The sequence below is a fragment of the Heterodontus francisci genome, chromosome 47 (assembly GCF_036365525.1).
Source record: "Heterodontus francisci isolate sHetFra1 chromosome 47, sHetFra1.hap1, whole genome shotgun sequence".
In the NCBI taxonomy this organism is placed as follows: domain Eukaryota; kingdom Metazoa; phylum Chordata; class Chondrichthyes; order Heterodontiformes; family Heterodontidae; genus Heterodontus; species Heterodontus francisci.
The window spans coordinates 8125206-8141499 of NC_090417.1; the positions used below are offsets into that span (position 1 = coordinate 8125206).

Sequence of the window (16294 nt, forward strand, 5' to 3'; positions counted from 1 at the left end):
AGCAGCATTTGCAGGCGTCACACAGGCAGACCTCTAAAAATGTTTCGAGAGTTGGAAACACTCAACTGGCCAACACTCCATTTTTGCTCTTCCCTCCCATTACGATACAGAGAGGCACATTTTGCAGAGGGCAGTAACACAGCACAGTCATATTATGTTTCAGATCTATACCCTTCTGTTAAAGCAGCTGATCTCTTCCTCTGTTTAAACAACAGGGTGAAAAAACAAAGGTTTCTTGACGAGAAGCTAACCAAAATGACTGGACAGAGCCATCTGCTTCAGTGCCAATTACAGACTTTTCATGTACTCATGAAACAATTCAGTGTGATCAGATTACATGCGCCTACCTCACTACTTACCAATATTGGAGTGCTTCAGCAGCCGACAGATTCGAGCTTCTCTCTCCAGCTTCTGGTGATCTGTAAAAGAACGAAGACAAATAAATCAACAAGGAAGGGCAGTGCATGAGGTTCCTTGCATTTCTGAACCCTTCGGCAACAGTTCAATAAATTGACCATAAACTGGTTTGATTTCTAAGGTGCAAAAACATCTAATTATTTAATACGCTCAAAGCGATACCAAGGTGAAGTAGCAGAGCTAAAATAGAAAAACTGTAGTCATAAATACAGAGTCATACAGCACAGAAGGCAGCTATTCAGCCCACTGTCCATGCTGGCAATCTGTAGAGCAAACATGAAAAAAGATAAAATACACACACCAGGTTAGTCACTGTCCAAAAAAAGCAGTGTTAACTCTTTGGATTGCAATCTTATGCTGGAACCAGTTTCGAGTTCTGATGAAGCGTTCCTTTTCCCAACAGTAACCAAGCATTCTGCTCTTCCCATTACTTTCAGCCTGCTGTTTACTTCCAGCATTTTCTCTTTACCAAAGTCCTCACACCTGAAGTGGGGAGGGGACCCTTTCCTGAAGTTTCCACAACTGTACTGAGAGCGATTTTGGGTCACCTCTCCCCACAGCTCACCTTCCTCCCGAGATCAGGAGAAGCCCTGACTGGGATTGCAGAACTATTTTCGTGTTCCAGTGTGCTCGTGTGTTCGAGTCTGTTCGTTAGTTCATGTGTTTGTTTAAGTTTTGGAGTGCATTTGTTTAGTCATGTGTGCTTGAGTGTGTTCATTTGTTTACGTGTGTGTTTGAAGACTGCCATGTTTAACCAACAGTGGTGCAAACAGCCTCCCAAGGCAGAGTTGCTGATGCTGAATTAAACAGGGTGATGCCCTCCTTGGGCTCCGAAGTTCAACTGAAGAGGTGACTGGCCTGAATAGCAATAGAAACAAGTGATTTTTTTTTTCCTGAGCAATGCAGTCTTACCATGCAGGGTGGCATGTCAGCTTTGGAGCTCGCTGGCTTGTCCACTTCCCAAGTAGTGAGGTAATAGCCAGGAGTAACAGCAGAAACCACATGCTTAAGTTCTGTGCAACACAGATTGGATAGTAAGGCAGAAATGCTCTTGAAACTGCTAGAATCAAATCAGCCATGATCTTATTGAATGGCGGAGCAGGCTCGAGGGGCCGAGTGGCCTACTCCTGCTCCTAATTCGTATGGATTTATGTTTAGTTTAGTTCAGAGATACAGCACTGAAACAGGCCCTTCGGCCCACCGAGTCTGTGCCGACCATCAACCTACACTAATCCCGTATTCCTACCACATCCCCACCTGTCCCTATATTTCCCTACCACCTACCTATACTAGGGGCAATTTATAATGGCCAATTAACCTTTCAACCTGCAAGTCTTTGGCATGTGGGAGGAAACCAGAGCACCCGGAGGAAACCCACGCAGACACAGGGAGAACTTGCAAACTCCACATAGGCAGTACCCAGAATTGAACCCAGGTTGCTGGAGCTGTGAGGCTGCGGTGCTAACCACTGCGCCACTGTAAATTCATTCAAGCGAGAACTGGACCCACTTCTGGCGGGGATGTAGATCGCCTTATAGAAGATGAATAAACAGGGGCGGAGTTGTCTCCTGGACTAGCTTTGATTCCCTAAAGGGGGTCAGAGACGAATTTTCCACATTTTCCCCCCCTATTTGGCATGGATTTTTTATCGGGTATTTCACCTCTTCCAGGTGATCACATTGTTTTCATGCGGGGTAGGAGTGTGTATACTGTTATGCACAAGGCACTGCAGTTATGAGGGAAGACTGGATGATCCAAAGGCTCCTTCCTTCCTGACATTGTTTGGATATGTTCCATTACATGAACATCTGCACTTAGTTAAAAAAAATGCCCAACAAATGCAAACCTCTTCTGTTCATAGCTTTCCTCCTTTGGCTAATTTTTGGGCACAACATGAAAAATTCCTGACATTTCCAGCAAAGACAAACATCTCATTGTGCCAACAAATTCAAAGACTAGCTTTGCAACATAAACATTTTGAAATAAATTACATCACTGACAAAAAGCAATGCTGCATAATTCAATCTCCCTTTTCTTCACAATTCAGGATAATGATATTAAAAGAGAGTCCTCAACATGAATGAAAATAAAATCTCCTCTCAATTATAGAGGCCCCTGATTGAAAAGGAAGAGGATTATTTGAGTTTTTAGGATCAAGAGGACTTGTGCCATCAAGTGAATGTGAGAAATGGAGACTTTCAGACCAATTCTCAGGGCTGGGGGAATTGAAAGATGACTTGTGAATCCCTCGGTGTGTGCTACCCCAACAGGTCAGGACCAAACCTAACACCAGGGACAGTGGAGCCATGTAGCAGACAGTTGGCGAGATTGGGGCCTTTGCATTCGCAACATCATGGAGCACAAAGGTAATCCCGCAACATGAAAATAACAAATTTGCATTCATATGGCACTTTGTTCGGCATCAGGATATCCCAAAGCACTTGCCCAGCCAATGAATTACTGCTGTTGCGGAGTCAAAATCAATTTTCACACAGCAAGCTCCCACAGACATGAGATGAATGACCTGTTGGTCTGTTTTTGGTGGTTTTAGTTGAGGAATAAATATTTGGTGAAGTCACCTGGAGAACTCTTTGCTTTTCTTCAAGTTGTGGCATTTGGAACAGTTAAAACCATTTGAGCAGGCAGCTAGGCCAGATCTTGGTTTAAGGTCTCAATTGAAACATGGCAGTGTAGTGGTCCCTCAGCACTGCACTGAACAGTCAACCTTAGATCATGTGCTGAAATCCCACAGTGGGCCTTGAACACACCATCTTATTGACTCAGGAGTCAGAGTGCCACCACAGTCAAATGGACATAGCAGATTAGGTTTCAGATAAAATCCAAAATGTGCCAGATATGAGCAGTACCCAGCAGAGATAAAGTGCTCTCCGAGAAGAAGAAACCATCAGAATGGTTATATTACAGGGTGTAGGGAGAGAGCAAGAGAGTTGGATAGGATGAAAGGTGATAGAGATTGAGGTGAGTGGGAATCTACGATCTAAGTTAAACTCATCAGTACAGTACTGAGGGACAGTTGCATTGCCATGTTTCAATTGAGATGTTCAGTCAAGGCCCTGCTTGCCTGCTCAGGTGAGCAGAATTAGATTAGGTGAGATATTAAAGGATCTGGGTCAAGAGTAAGAAAGTGAAATTAGACCAGGTATCTTCCTGAAGGACATTGGGTGTGCGCAGACTGTGGTGAGACCAGGTAACTTGTAGACAACACCACCAGCATTGACTGGAAGTGCTGAATGGCCCAATTGTGCGCTGCAACATTCTACAAGGAGTCACCTCAAAATGATTCAGTTTCTCATTTAAGTGGCAGCTTGACAGCAGGAGGATCAGATTTATTTGAACAAATGTGGTTCAAATGCCATTCAGTAATTTCAGGACCTGCTATGGTCACACCACTGGAGCTTATCTTATCTCTTTCAGCTGCCCCTGGACTTGCTCTGAACCTCCAAGACTCCCTCCCTGTTACACTCTGTCTGACATGTGCCACTGGCAGGTCATGCACCTGATGTCACCATTACGCAATCCTACCACTAGCGGTGAGGTCGTGCTGCACCCTGCCTTGGTCCCCTGAAATGGCTGTGCCACAAAACCATCTGACACCCGAGATTCGTCACACGTTAAGTTCTTGATCTCAGCTATGATCAGGCTGTCCATCAAAGGCTGCCAACTTCCACCTCCATAGCATCACCCATCTCCGCTCCTACCCCAGGCCACCTTGCCATGCAAACCCTTCTCGGTGCCATTATAACTTCTAGCCATGAATATTTCAATGCTCTCCTGGCCATTGTCCCATTCTCTGCCCTCTGCAAACTGCAGCTAATTCTAAACTCTGCTTCCTGTATCCTATCCTGCACCAATTGCTGTTCACCCATCAGCCTGTCCTTTCTGGCTGACAGTGGCTCCTGGTTCGCCAATACGACAAATGTAAAATTCTTATCCTTTTCTGTTTAAATCTCTTTATGGCCTCACCCCTCTCTCTCATTCCCCTTCATCCTTATTACAATGCCCATCCTTTCTCCAAAGCTCTCCTTCTGACTCTAGCATTGTGTTTGGCCCTTTACTTCATCCCACCATTGGCACCTGTTCTTTCAGCTGCCGAGATCCCATTTGCTGCAATTACCAAACTCCTCTGCCTTGCGACCTCCCAATCCTATTATCATGCACTGTTAAACCCACCTGTTTGACCAAGCTTAAATGCAAGTCTAGATGTTGGCATTTGGGCACAAAAATACCCAATAACACAGGAACTGCATGAAATGCAGCAGTGTTGAAAAATGTACAATACTTGACAACCAGAAGCTTTGGGTAGCACCATTTTCTCAGCTGGCTGATCACTCAAGTCGCTGTGTAAAACAAAAAGCTGACTTCCTTATCAATGGATTTCCTGCTCTAAGTGCTGTGCTTCAGCATATTAACCTTTGCAGCAAATTCTGCACAGCAGATGCAATGTTGTTCCTACATTACACCAGTGACTAGTCTTCAAAAGTACTTCAATGGCTGCAAAATGCTTTGATATGTTCAGTAGTCGCAAAAGGCGCGATATAAATGCAAGTCTTTTCTTTCTTTAAACACTGATTTCTCAAACTACTGCACTCAAACTATGAGCCCACAATAAAAGGAAAAGGGTATTAGGAGAAAAATGGGCTAGTTCAAGTTCTGTTTTGGATTTACAATCAGTGCACAGTTCCAAATCCCCTTTAGAAGTCTTGGTTCTGATTCAAAGTCAGAGACCAGAAATGTCAACTCTATATTTCTCTCTCCACAAATGCTGCCAGACCTGCTGAGTTTTTGCAGCGTTTACTTTTTTATTAAAAAATTCCAGCATCTGCAGTATTTCACTTTTGTCCAAACCACCTATTTTCAGTTGTGGGTTCAAACCTCACTTCAGGACGTGTGTGCACAATCTGGGCCAACATGAGTGCAGTACTGAAGGAGTGCTGCAATGTCGGAAGGGCCTTCTTTTGGATCAGATGTTTAACAGGGACCCGGTCAGAGAAATGGCAGATTGGGGAGAGGTTATGGGGCTGGAGGTGGTTATAGATAGAGGGAGCCTTGAATACTGAATTGAGGCTGACATTTCAATGCTCAACTGAGGGAGTGCGGCACTGTTAGCGGTGCCATCTTTCGGATGAGATGTTAACCAAAGGCCCTGTCTGCCCAGTCAGGTCAATGTAAAACATGTAGAATTATATAAATCATTCGTTAGGCCACAACTTAAGTACTGTGTGCACTTCTGGTCACCTTATTACAGAAAGGATGTAATTGCACTAGACAGTGTACAGAAGACCTTTCCAAGAACGTTGCCAGGACTGGAAAAATGTAGCTATGAGGAAACATTGGATAGGCTGAGGGTGTTCTCCTTGGAACAGAGAAGACTGAAGCTAGATTTGATTGAGATGTACAAAATTGTGAGGGGCCTGGATACAGCAGATGGGAAGGGTTTATTTATTTTTGCAGAGTGGTGAGTGACAAGGGGCATAGATTTTAAGTGATTGGTAGAAAGATTAGAGGGGAGTTGAAGAAACACTTTAACCCAGAGGGTGGTGGAGCTCTAGAACTCTACCTGAAAGGGTGTTAGAGGCAGAAAAGCTCATCTCATTTAAAAAGGTACCTGGATGTGCACCTGGAGTGCCCTAACTTGCAGGGCTACGGACCAAATACTGTTAAGTGGGATTATGCTGGGTAGCTTTTTTTTTTCCGGCCAGCGCAGACACGATAGGCCAAGTGGCCTCTTTCTGTGCCATAAACATTCTATGATACTGAAAGGTCCAAGTACAAGCAGTTCTCTTAAGCATCTTGACAAACTGTCTTCAGCCAACATCACGACAATAAATGACCAGATATCTCACAACTGTTCCTGGAATCTTATCACGCACAAATTGGCTCCTGTGTTAACCTACGCAACATTTCAACAGTGTTTCACTGCCTGTGAAATGTTTTGGGACATGGCAAGTTCTCCCTCTAATCAGCTCACCGCTTTCTTTCCATTCAAATTCATGTTCTCTGATCAGAGCTCAGACCTCACAAGAGGGTGCTGTGAGAAACCTTTTCACTCGTTTGCAAGTGTGTGGTGAGAGTTCTTATTGTAAACACAGGATTTCACAATGTTAAACAACCCTGCGTCATAACACAATCAATTCTGCAGCAAACGTTTCTTTTTTAAAAAATGCTAATACTTTCCACATTAAATTACCAATCTTTTTCTCTTGCCTCCAAGGGTTTGCATCACTGCAGCTCATGATGATCGGAAGTTAAACCTTCAAAAATCACCTCGCTGTATTCTCTCCAAAAAAGCCCCAAAGGATTTCAAAAATATGCACTAAAATGGCTTCAGTTGCCCATCTTTTTAGTGAATTGCGTGTTCTGAGAGTGAGAGTTCAGCCGCTGATGAATGGGATTGTGTTGGGTCTCTTGCACTCAGAGCCACTATAGACTCATGTGCCTGTACTAAAGATTTCTCAGGGACTTGCTTAATCTGGCCTGTACCCTTAATCCTTTTGCAAAAACCAAAGTATCCAGACAGTGCCAATGGATGTTGATTCCAGGTTAACCAAGTTGCATTTTCGGAGCTGACCTTGGCGCAAAATTAACTCAAAGTTCAAGAGCCACGAGGTTGCACTTCTAAATCCCAGTGCGTGAGGAAAACAAAGCCATTGTGTCAGGGGAAGCTAGACAAACACGAGGAATAAAGAGATGGGTGAGGCTGACTGGGTTAAAAGAGGGATGGGAGGAGGCTCATGTGGAGCTTAAACATCACAGACCCTGTACATTCTATGTAATTCTTTGGAGTCTGATCTGTCTGTCCTGGCAGGGTTTATATGAACCGAGGCCCTGTTCACCCTCTTCGCCAGAGGTGAAAATCCCATGGCACTATTACTTACAAGAGCAGGGGACCTTTCTCCAATGTCTTGGTCTATTTATCCCTAAAACTGTCACTAAAAACAAATTATCTGGTCTTTCATATCATTGCTGTTCAAGGGAGCTTGTGCACAAACTGGCTATGTTTCTCCACATTACAACAGTGGCTACACTTCAGAAAGACTTCATTGACTATGGAGTGCACAAGGTTGCGAAAGGTATTACACAAATGCCAGTTTTCACTTACTACTCCTCTGATCTGTCTGACTAATATTGCTAACAGCAACAGGTTCTGAATGGTCACACTTGATCTCAGATTCTTGGCATTGGATTTGGTAGGCGATTCAACCATAGTATGCAAGTGCAATGGTAATACCAACCCTGTTCTCAACCTGGAGTTCATTAATACATGCTTCACAGTAGAAGTCACTGCACAGAAAACAGCAGCAGGAACCTTGGCAGGTTTATCCCATTCTTTGTTAAGTTCTTGGGATTAGTTGGCAGGGCCTTCAATCACGTCCGACCAATTTCCCACAATTCTGCCCTCACCCCATTTCCTTCCTCCCAGAACCGCGACAGGGTTCCCCTCGTCCTCACTTTACACGCCACCAGATTACACATCCAAAGGATCATCCTCCGCCATTCCTGCCACCTCCAGCATGACGCCACCACCGAACACATCTTCCCTTCCCCTCCTCTATCAGCATTCCGAAGAGATTGTTCCCTCTGTGACATCCTGGTCCATTGCTCCATTACCACAGAAACCTCGTCCCCTTCCCATGAAATCGCAGGAGGTGTAATACCTTCCTTTTTACCTCCTCTCTCCTCACCATCCAAAGCCCCAAACACTCCTTCCAGGTGATGCAGCGATTTACTCGTACTTCCTTCAATTCAGGATACTACATTCGCTGCTCACAATGTGGTCGCCTCTACAATGGGGAGATTGGGTGACTGCTTTGAAGAACACATCCATTCAGTCCAAAAGCATGACCCCGGGTTTCTGGTTGCTTGCAGTTTTGACACCACCCCCCCACCCTCATGCTCATATTTCTGCCCTTGGCCTGCTGCAGTGCTCCAGTGAACATCAACGCAAGCTCCAAGAGTAGCACCTGATCTTTCCATTAGCACTCTGCAGCTTTGCGGACTCAACCTCGAGTCCCAAAATTTCAGAACATGACTGCCCTATTAAATTATTTTTGATTATTTTCTTTTTTAAACATGTGCCTGATTTTCATGTAGATAGAGCTGCTCATTATTCTGCCATTAACACTCTCTGGACTAATGCTTTGCCTTTCATCACAAGCATTAACACAGTCTTCGCCTTTGTCACATGACAGCTTTGTTATTCGATCTCTCCTGCCCTCTGCCCTTTCACACACCTCCTTTTAGTTCTCTTCCCCACCAAACAACCGCTCCCCCCCACCCCCCTCAACTTCACTTAGTGAAAACCTAATTCTTTTCCAACCTTTGCCAGTTCTGATGTAAGGTCACAGACCGGAAATGTTAACTCTGCTTCTCTCTCCACAGATTCTGCCTGATCTGCTGAGTATTTCCAGCATCTGCAGTATTTTGCTTTTATTATTCCCTTCTTACGTCAGAGGAATGTAGATCAGCTGAGCAGGTTCAATGGCAAAGAACGCATGAGGTACTCAATAAAGGAACCGTGCAAGGCTAACTAGACATCAAGAAAAGCATCCATATTGGCATGTATGAGATCAACTGCACATTCAACTCCAAGTTGTTCTGTGCTGTGGACACCATCAACACTCAATCAACAAGTGATTTAGATGCTCCAGCCATCAATCTGCGTTCAACACAAACGCAGTTCGGAAAAGGTGAAAGGAACAAATAAAAATCAGAATATTTGACCCAATTCTCAACCGCCACCATCCAACCAAAAATAATGCTGTCGATTTTTTAATTTTAATTTTGCTGAATTTTAACGCACTTGTCTATCTTACAGGACTAGAATAGAACAGAATGAAATTTCTGTTATCAGAAGTAAACACGGATATTGTCATGCTCATTTGATCTTAATCCCTTTACTTACAATTACTCTTTTCGAACAAAAGCATAATGAAATTTTAATTCCCGTGTTCTGGTTGCTGCGAGGCTGCTGTTTTAAAGTTCGAGTATTTTTGCGACGAACCAAATAAGACAAACAAAAAAAAAAAATCCATTCGTGAATATACCAGATTCCTCTTCATAACATGCCCTGGAACAACTGACTCCCAACTCTCTCGCAGCAACAAAACAAAGGGATAGAAGATAAAGATTTGCAAACATTTTGTGTAATTCAAGTTGACCTGTCACTCAATAGCTGAATATTCAAATGGAATGGTTTCCGTCCAACTTTTGACACAATGGTCTCAGGAAGTCATCCAGGCAGCAGCCTGTCTTCAGATGTGGGTCCACAGGGCACACTCTGAGGTCGGTGGGCCCTGTCACTCTACTCCAATTAATCTCCAACTGTCCAATTAAACATCCAAGATCAAGACTCTCCATTTCCTCCTGGTTTCCTCGTGTCCTTTCGGGAAGGAAATCTGCCGTCCTTACCTGTCTGGCCTACATGTGACTACAGATCGACAACAATGTGGTTGACTCTGAACTGCTCTCTGAAATGACCCAGCAAGCCACTCAGTTGTCAAGGGCAATTTGGGATGGCAACAAATGCTGGCTTTGCCAGCGATGCCCGTGGAAGAAATAAAAATTCTGGGATACATTATAGTGGGATGTCTAATAAAACCTGAATTCATAAGTATACAGAAAAATGCCCAAATAAAAACACACTTTAACATCCACTGTGCAAAATCCTACTTCAGATGAACCAAAATGGTTAACTCATTTTGTGACTGCTACTCAAAAACACTAGGCACCCTCCAAGAGGGTAAGCAGTACCTCACCTAGCAGCCACATGCCAAGGTGCTCAATGATAAAGAATAAAAGTAGATTTCCTCCCCAATGGCCCTGCCCACCCCACCCTAAAAGGTACAGAGGTCAACGGAACTAGGCCCCGTTACCACCCCAGCTGAAAGTACAGAAACAAACCACACATTTTGTTTCGTATGCCTCAGTACCATGCCAATCAGCGCACTTGCCCAACAAGTCACTGCAAGCCGCGTGTTCCTCTGTGATTCACCTCTTGCTTAAACTAACATTAATGGTTGACAATTGGAAAAGGAAATCTAAATTGATCTTGAATCATTGGCCAAAAATCTCCAAAGTTGCCCTGCAGCCACAGACAAAATCTAATGCAATTCAGTTAAGAGGATCAGTGTGAAATTGCATACATTGAACGCTGCCTCAAGTTAACCCATCTCACAATCACAGTTTAACCGGATGCTTTAACACAGATTTCTGGATGAATCTGGATGGCTGATGTAATTAATTGTTTGTGTGGAGCACTGATGAGTTCAGACTGTTCAATCGTCCATAGTTCTGTTTGTCTTTGGCTCTAACCCTTTTCTCAGTTTTTCGCTCGGCAAATTTGCTCTGAGCACTGAGAACAGGTATCCTTTCCGTTTCAGGCAACCCTGATCTTCTGGCATCAGGCAAAAACATCTTGCATTTAAAGAGCATCTTTAATGTAGTAAACCTACACTCCCATTGGAGCTTTAAACAAAACTCAACATTCAGCCATGTAAGGAAATATCAGGAGAGTAAGGCTTGAAGGAGAGCATCTTAAAGGGAGAGCTAACCCTCTAACGCTTTGCCATTCCCTATTTCTGTAACCTCGTCTAGCCCCAACCCTCAGAGAATTCTGTGCTCCTCCTATTCTGGCCTCATTGGCAGCTGTGTCTTCAGCGGCCTTGGCTTAAGTTCTGAAATTCCCTCACTAAATCTCTCCACTTCTTCCTCCTCCTTTAGGAGGCTTCTTAAAATGTACCTCATTATCTCCTTATGTGGCTCAGTGCAAAACTTTGTTTGATAATGCTCCTGTAAAGCACCTTGGGACTTTGGATGTTGAAACGGTATATAAATACAAGTCATTGTTCATGCTATAACGTGCTATATAAAAAGTCTGGCAACACGTGAACCTGGCTGCAAATGCGACTTGTTTGAACTCCAAACGTGCCATTAACTTCAGCAATAGTGCTCCCTTTAAAAGTGCTGTTCATGAACAGATACGGGTGAGCACTGCGGAATAAGCTTTCTGGGTCTTTGCTTGGACATCTGATTTACTGCCCCACTGCCAGTTCAGCTCAGAATCTGCAGTGAAATAACTCAAAGCACCATCACTCGGTGCTAATGAGACAAGAGCAAACAATAATGACAGGGAGAGAGGCAGCACTGACGTTGGTAACACAGCTGGTGGAGTCATTCACAATGTCTACAGGTCAAAAGGCCTGAAAAAGTGACTCAAATATGAAGGGATTTAGCTTCTGATCGTTGAAACAGTCATTTTGATGACTGGTTTCTCCAGAAAGTGGTCGTCAGAACTAATTTTATACTTCCTGTGAGTCACTGAGACAGAAACATCAGGGGAAGTGGGGGGACAGGAGGCAACGGTCAAAAATCATGTCAACAGCTATCAACAAAAAGACACATGTCCAGCGAAAGTGGGCGCGGCCATTCAGGAGCACGTTGCAGAGAAAGAGGTTTCAATGGCTACAATCACAGCACCTGAACGGCGAAGCCCTGAGAAGCCTCACTTCTTTAGGGCCAGCAAGCTGCAGAGAGCTCCCAGGAAACAATATGGAAGATCGTGCCTTCAACTAAGCAAGGAAGGGTGGGTGATTGGGCTGGGAGAGAGCTTGGAGCGAAGGGGAGGGCGGGGGGGGGGGTGCGCAGGGAGCGGGAACGGAAGGGAAGGTGCAGTCTGCATTCTTTTACTGTGGGGTTCTATGAACATTCCTGTCCAGTTAGTCGAAGAGGATCCAGTGATGGAAGGGTGGGACCTGCTACACACGAAGCAAATGAGTGAAGGATAATCCCACCCCTGCAGGCACCAACTGGCCCTTTGTGGCCAGTTACTGATTTGCAATGTCAGCTGAGGGCAGGTGCCAAGAGAGCAAGGTAATAAGCTTTGATTGGGAAAATAAAATGAGCTTTTCAGTTGAAACGGTGCCCAATCAGTGGCAAAGCTCACTGCTTGATCAGACTCCAAGTTGACAATTCATCGGGGTTTGATCACAACTTAAAAATAACAGCAGGAATTTCATTAACCTTTACAGACTGATTATGCGTATGCCAATGGCACTGTATAAAATCAATTCCAACATCAAAGAAGCCCACAGATTTTTGGGTAAGTCTGAATTCATCCCAAACAGCACCAGTTCCGTCAAATCACTGGACCTCCTTTAAATGAAGTTAAATTATTATGCATTTCTTAATCATCTGCATAGAGGTCGAAAACAAAGCTTTTGATGGTTGAAGCAGTGCCTCTGGCTCACAATTAATGATTCATCCAGAACGTCCGTGCATTGTTGGGAGAAATTGCCTGTTCAAGCGCATTGCTCAGATTTGCATCTCGCTCGGCTTACAAATCTTTTACAACAAACCTCTTTGTACCTTTGGATGAAGTACAAATTGAAAAGTCCATCCAACTAATTGCTTATTTCATTCTATTGACAATTAAGCTCGTTTTTGTTTCCCAGAATGTACTTTACCCCTCCCTGCCTCTCCCATCCTTTAGTACATGTAAAATGCATTGTCGGATTTTCCTTAAAATGAATATAAAAGTTATACTTCCATTTATGCAGACTTTCAAAAAACCTGCAGCAGAAACACAGCTGTCAGCCTTTAACTTCAAGGTGGATACTCCAAGATATCTGCATTCCTCTAATTCTGGACTTCTTAGCATCCCCAATATTAATCACTCCATCATTGGTGGCTGTGCCTTCAGCTGTCTCGGCCCTAAGCAATGGAATTCCCTCACTATGCCTCTGCCTCTCTCTCAAAGACGATCAATTAAACCTACCTCTTCAACTAAGCTTTTGGAAATCTGCCCTCATATCACCTTATGTAGCACGGTGTCAAATTTTTCTTTCTAACTCTCCGATGAAGCACCTGAGAACATTTTATTACATTAAATGTGCTTTATAAATACAGATTGTTGTTGTTCAAAACACATAACTCCTCATTTGGCTGTGGAGGGAATGGGGAAGTGATCAATCTCATCACTGCTCGTATGAAGGGAGATGTTCCATTACAATACTTCATCGTATATGAATTAACATATCCAGTCAGGATGGAAAGCTCTCAACCTCAGAAAATCTCTGCAGTAAGATAGAGTCATAGAAATCCACTGTAACATCCACACAACCTCTGGCTCCTTTTGAATGCAACCCTCATATAGAGGGTTGGACGTGTACAACAATGCTTCGGACCAGATTTCGAAGGAACCTGTCCAAATGTGAGAGCGCTTCTACTTAAAACTTCTTCTCAGAATGCAGTCGGTGCTGGCAAGGCCATATTTATTGCCCGTCCCTGGCTGCCTCTCGGTACTAGCAGTGGTGGAGCTTTCTGGACCGCTGTAGACCTGGTGCTAAAGGTGCCTCTTTCCACTGGTAGGTTAATAGGCTAAGTGCATTAAAGCCACATGCTGCCTTGGAGATTGAAAAGTAATTCATTTGCTCCACATGTCAACTTCTCCACGTCAACAATGCCACAGTTGGGATACACAAAGTGGGAGAGAAAATACCATTGGCCAACAGAAGTAAGCCGATAAATCAGAGAGACAGTCACTCACGATGCTCCTGACAAGAACAAGGTACAGGCATGATGGGCCTTGCTGTATCATTCTGATTCTAAGGTCTGCAAAAGGAGATCACTGAAAAGGAGAAAAGTAGCCAAGAAAAATAACAGCACGTTTCACCCTCAACATTTTTCCTTCCAACTTGCTGAACAAAAACCCATTCTCGCCCTCTCTGAAACTCTGAACTGACTCTTGATGATGCGTCAGGAATGGCGCGCCCACATGAGCTCCCAGTCACCTTGATTTTAAATTTCTCATCCTCAGGTTCAAGTCGCTCCACACCTTTAAAACCTACGCCAATCCTACAACCGAGAACTCTGCATTCCTCCAAGCATGGTTTCTTATCTATCCTCCACTTCCTTAGCTCTACCAATGGAGGTGGCACCTTTTGGGCCCGAAGTTCTGGAACTCCTCCCGAAACCTCTCCTCCTTTAAGACACTCTAAAAGCTATCGCTTTGACAAAGCATTTGGTCACCTGTCCCAGTATCTCCTTCTTTGGCTTTGTGACAAATGTTTGCTTAATAATGTAATTGAGTAGTATCTTGCGACATTTTACTCCATAAAAAACGCAATTTTATGTTCTGCCAAGTCAAATTACATTTTTGTTTGGCAAGTCCGCCAGTGAGGGGGAGATGCTGTATTCCTTTCGGTGTGAGCAGACTGAGCGTTCAATCGAAGCCAGTCGTACTGGTTCTTGCTCACTGGGTGTGGAGCTCATCTTCACCCTTCAAGGCACTAACGTCCGAGTGCCTTGTTGCTCTGGTGCTGTGGAATTTGTGGCATCACAAGAGCCATAGCTCCATTGCTCGATTCCCTGTTCAGAACTGTTTAAGTGGCTGCCAGGAGCTCACCTCCTCTCCACTCCTGCAGTAGAGACTGAAAAACACAACACTTTAGGCTTGCGCATGTTTTCATTTCTGAAATTCAAGACTCTCTGCACCAAGAAACCAAATTATCAGGCAAGTAGTTGAAGGCAGAACAGAGAATAAAAAGTTTATCCGGCAGCTGATGAACAATGTTCTATTGCAGAATTATGGATCAATACAACAAACCAGTAGCAGTCCTTCTCCAGAATTTTAACCATGCATTTCACAAGATTTTAAAAGCCAGACAGTGACCTTAGTTACATTGATCACCTGGTTAAACATACAAGATAATTAACATCCTGAATTAAGATCTGCCAATAAAAGAAAAGATTCCTCTGAAATCTGTTTTTGAAGGGAACACGTGAAACACAGCGTAAAAAACGATTGTGCAATCCCTTGTCAATTCAGGTTGCTGTGTTCTTTGGGAGGTTGACAAAGGGAAGACAACTGACAGAGACAAGCACCCTTTGTTCAACAGAGGTAAGCATTTTATTAAAACGGTTGGAATTGTTCCTTCCAGCTGTTGTTGAATCATTTTTGTACTTGTAAAGAGCTTACAAGGCCCAGCATGGAGGTTAACAATGCGATGGTTCAAAGGTCGACTCTGTTCTGGATCTGGGGCACTGCCCCCTGAACAGAGTGGATTCGAACATAAAAGATCTCAATGCAAATGGCAGAAGATGGATGGCAGCACCACTCCTGCTTTTGGTACCAGCTGGGCTTCCCTTCGGCTCCCCAAGAGCAGTTGCAGAAAGGTAGCACGTTCAGAAAATGGTCAGCTCACTTGCCAAATCCAGACAAGTCGAGACAGAAACATCTGAGACTTAAAAGCGAAGGGGGGGGGGGGGGGGGGGGGTGTCCCCCAGGTTCCATCTCTGGCCTGGGCTTAATTAGGAGCTGCCAGCCAGGCTGGTACTGAGGACAGAAATCCAGGGATGGGCACTGGAGAAAATGCCAGTGTTTCCCATTGTGATTGCTATCTCGTTCTTCGAATGAAGGAAAAACAGGCAAGAGATGACTCATTGCCCATTCTCTACAGGCATCAAGTACCTAATGTGGGAATGGAGTCACATGGATAGGCAATTTCACTTCCCTGAACGGCAGTGAACCGGTTGCGGTTTTACAACAAATCCAACAGCTTCTGAGATTCTTTTTTCTGATGCCAGTCCTCAAATTACCATTACTACAACGATCCATAGTGGTATTTGAACTCTTGACCTCAGGCTTGCTTGTCCAGTGCCATAACCAGTAGGCTATCTTATCAAGCAACTATATTGAAAGCGCACTTGTGTGGACATTGGGTGAGAAGGAAACTGGACCTGAACATGAAATCTCAGTAGAACAGCCCTCTCGCTCACACAGTCATTACAATACGCCACTGTAGGCGAGGCTGCCAACAGGTTGTCAAATTCATCACGGGCAGATGGTGTAATGGGTCCT

At 44.2% G+C, this 16294-nt stretch overlaps 1 protein-coding gene across 11 annotated transcripts in view; it reads right to left on the minus strand.

The window, feature by feature from the left end:
* LOC137357181 (calcium/calmodulin-dependent protein kinase type II subunit beta) overlaps window positions 1-16294 on the minus strand; it is a 295035-nt gene that overhangs the window by 184502 nt on the left and 94239 nt on the right. For all 11 annotated transcript variants that reach the window (XM_068023308.1, XM_068023305.1, XM_068023306.1 and 8 more), the window contains exon 3: window positions 360-419. In XM_068023308.1, the coding sequence (XP_067879409.1) occupies window positions 360-419 (60 nt within the window). The remainder of the gene's footprint in view (window positions 1-359; window positions 420-16294) is intronic.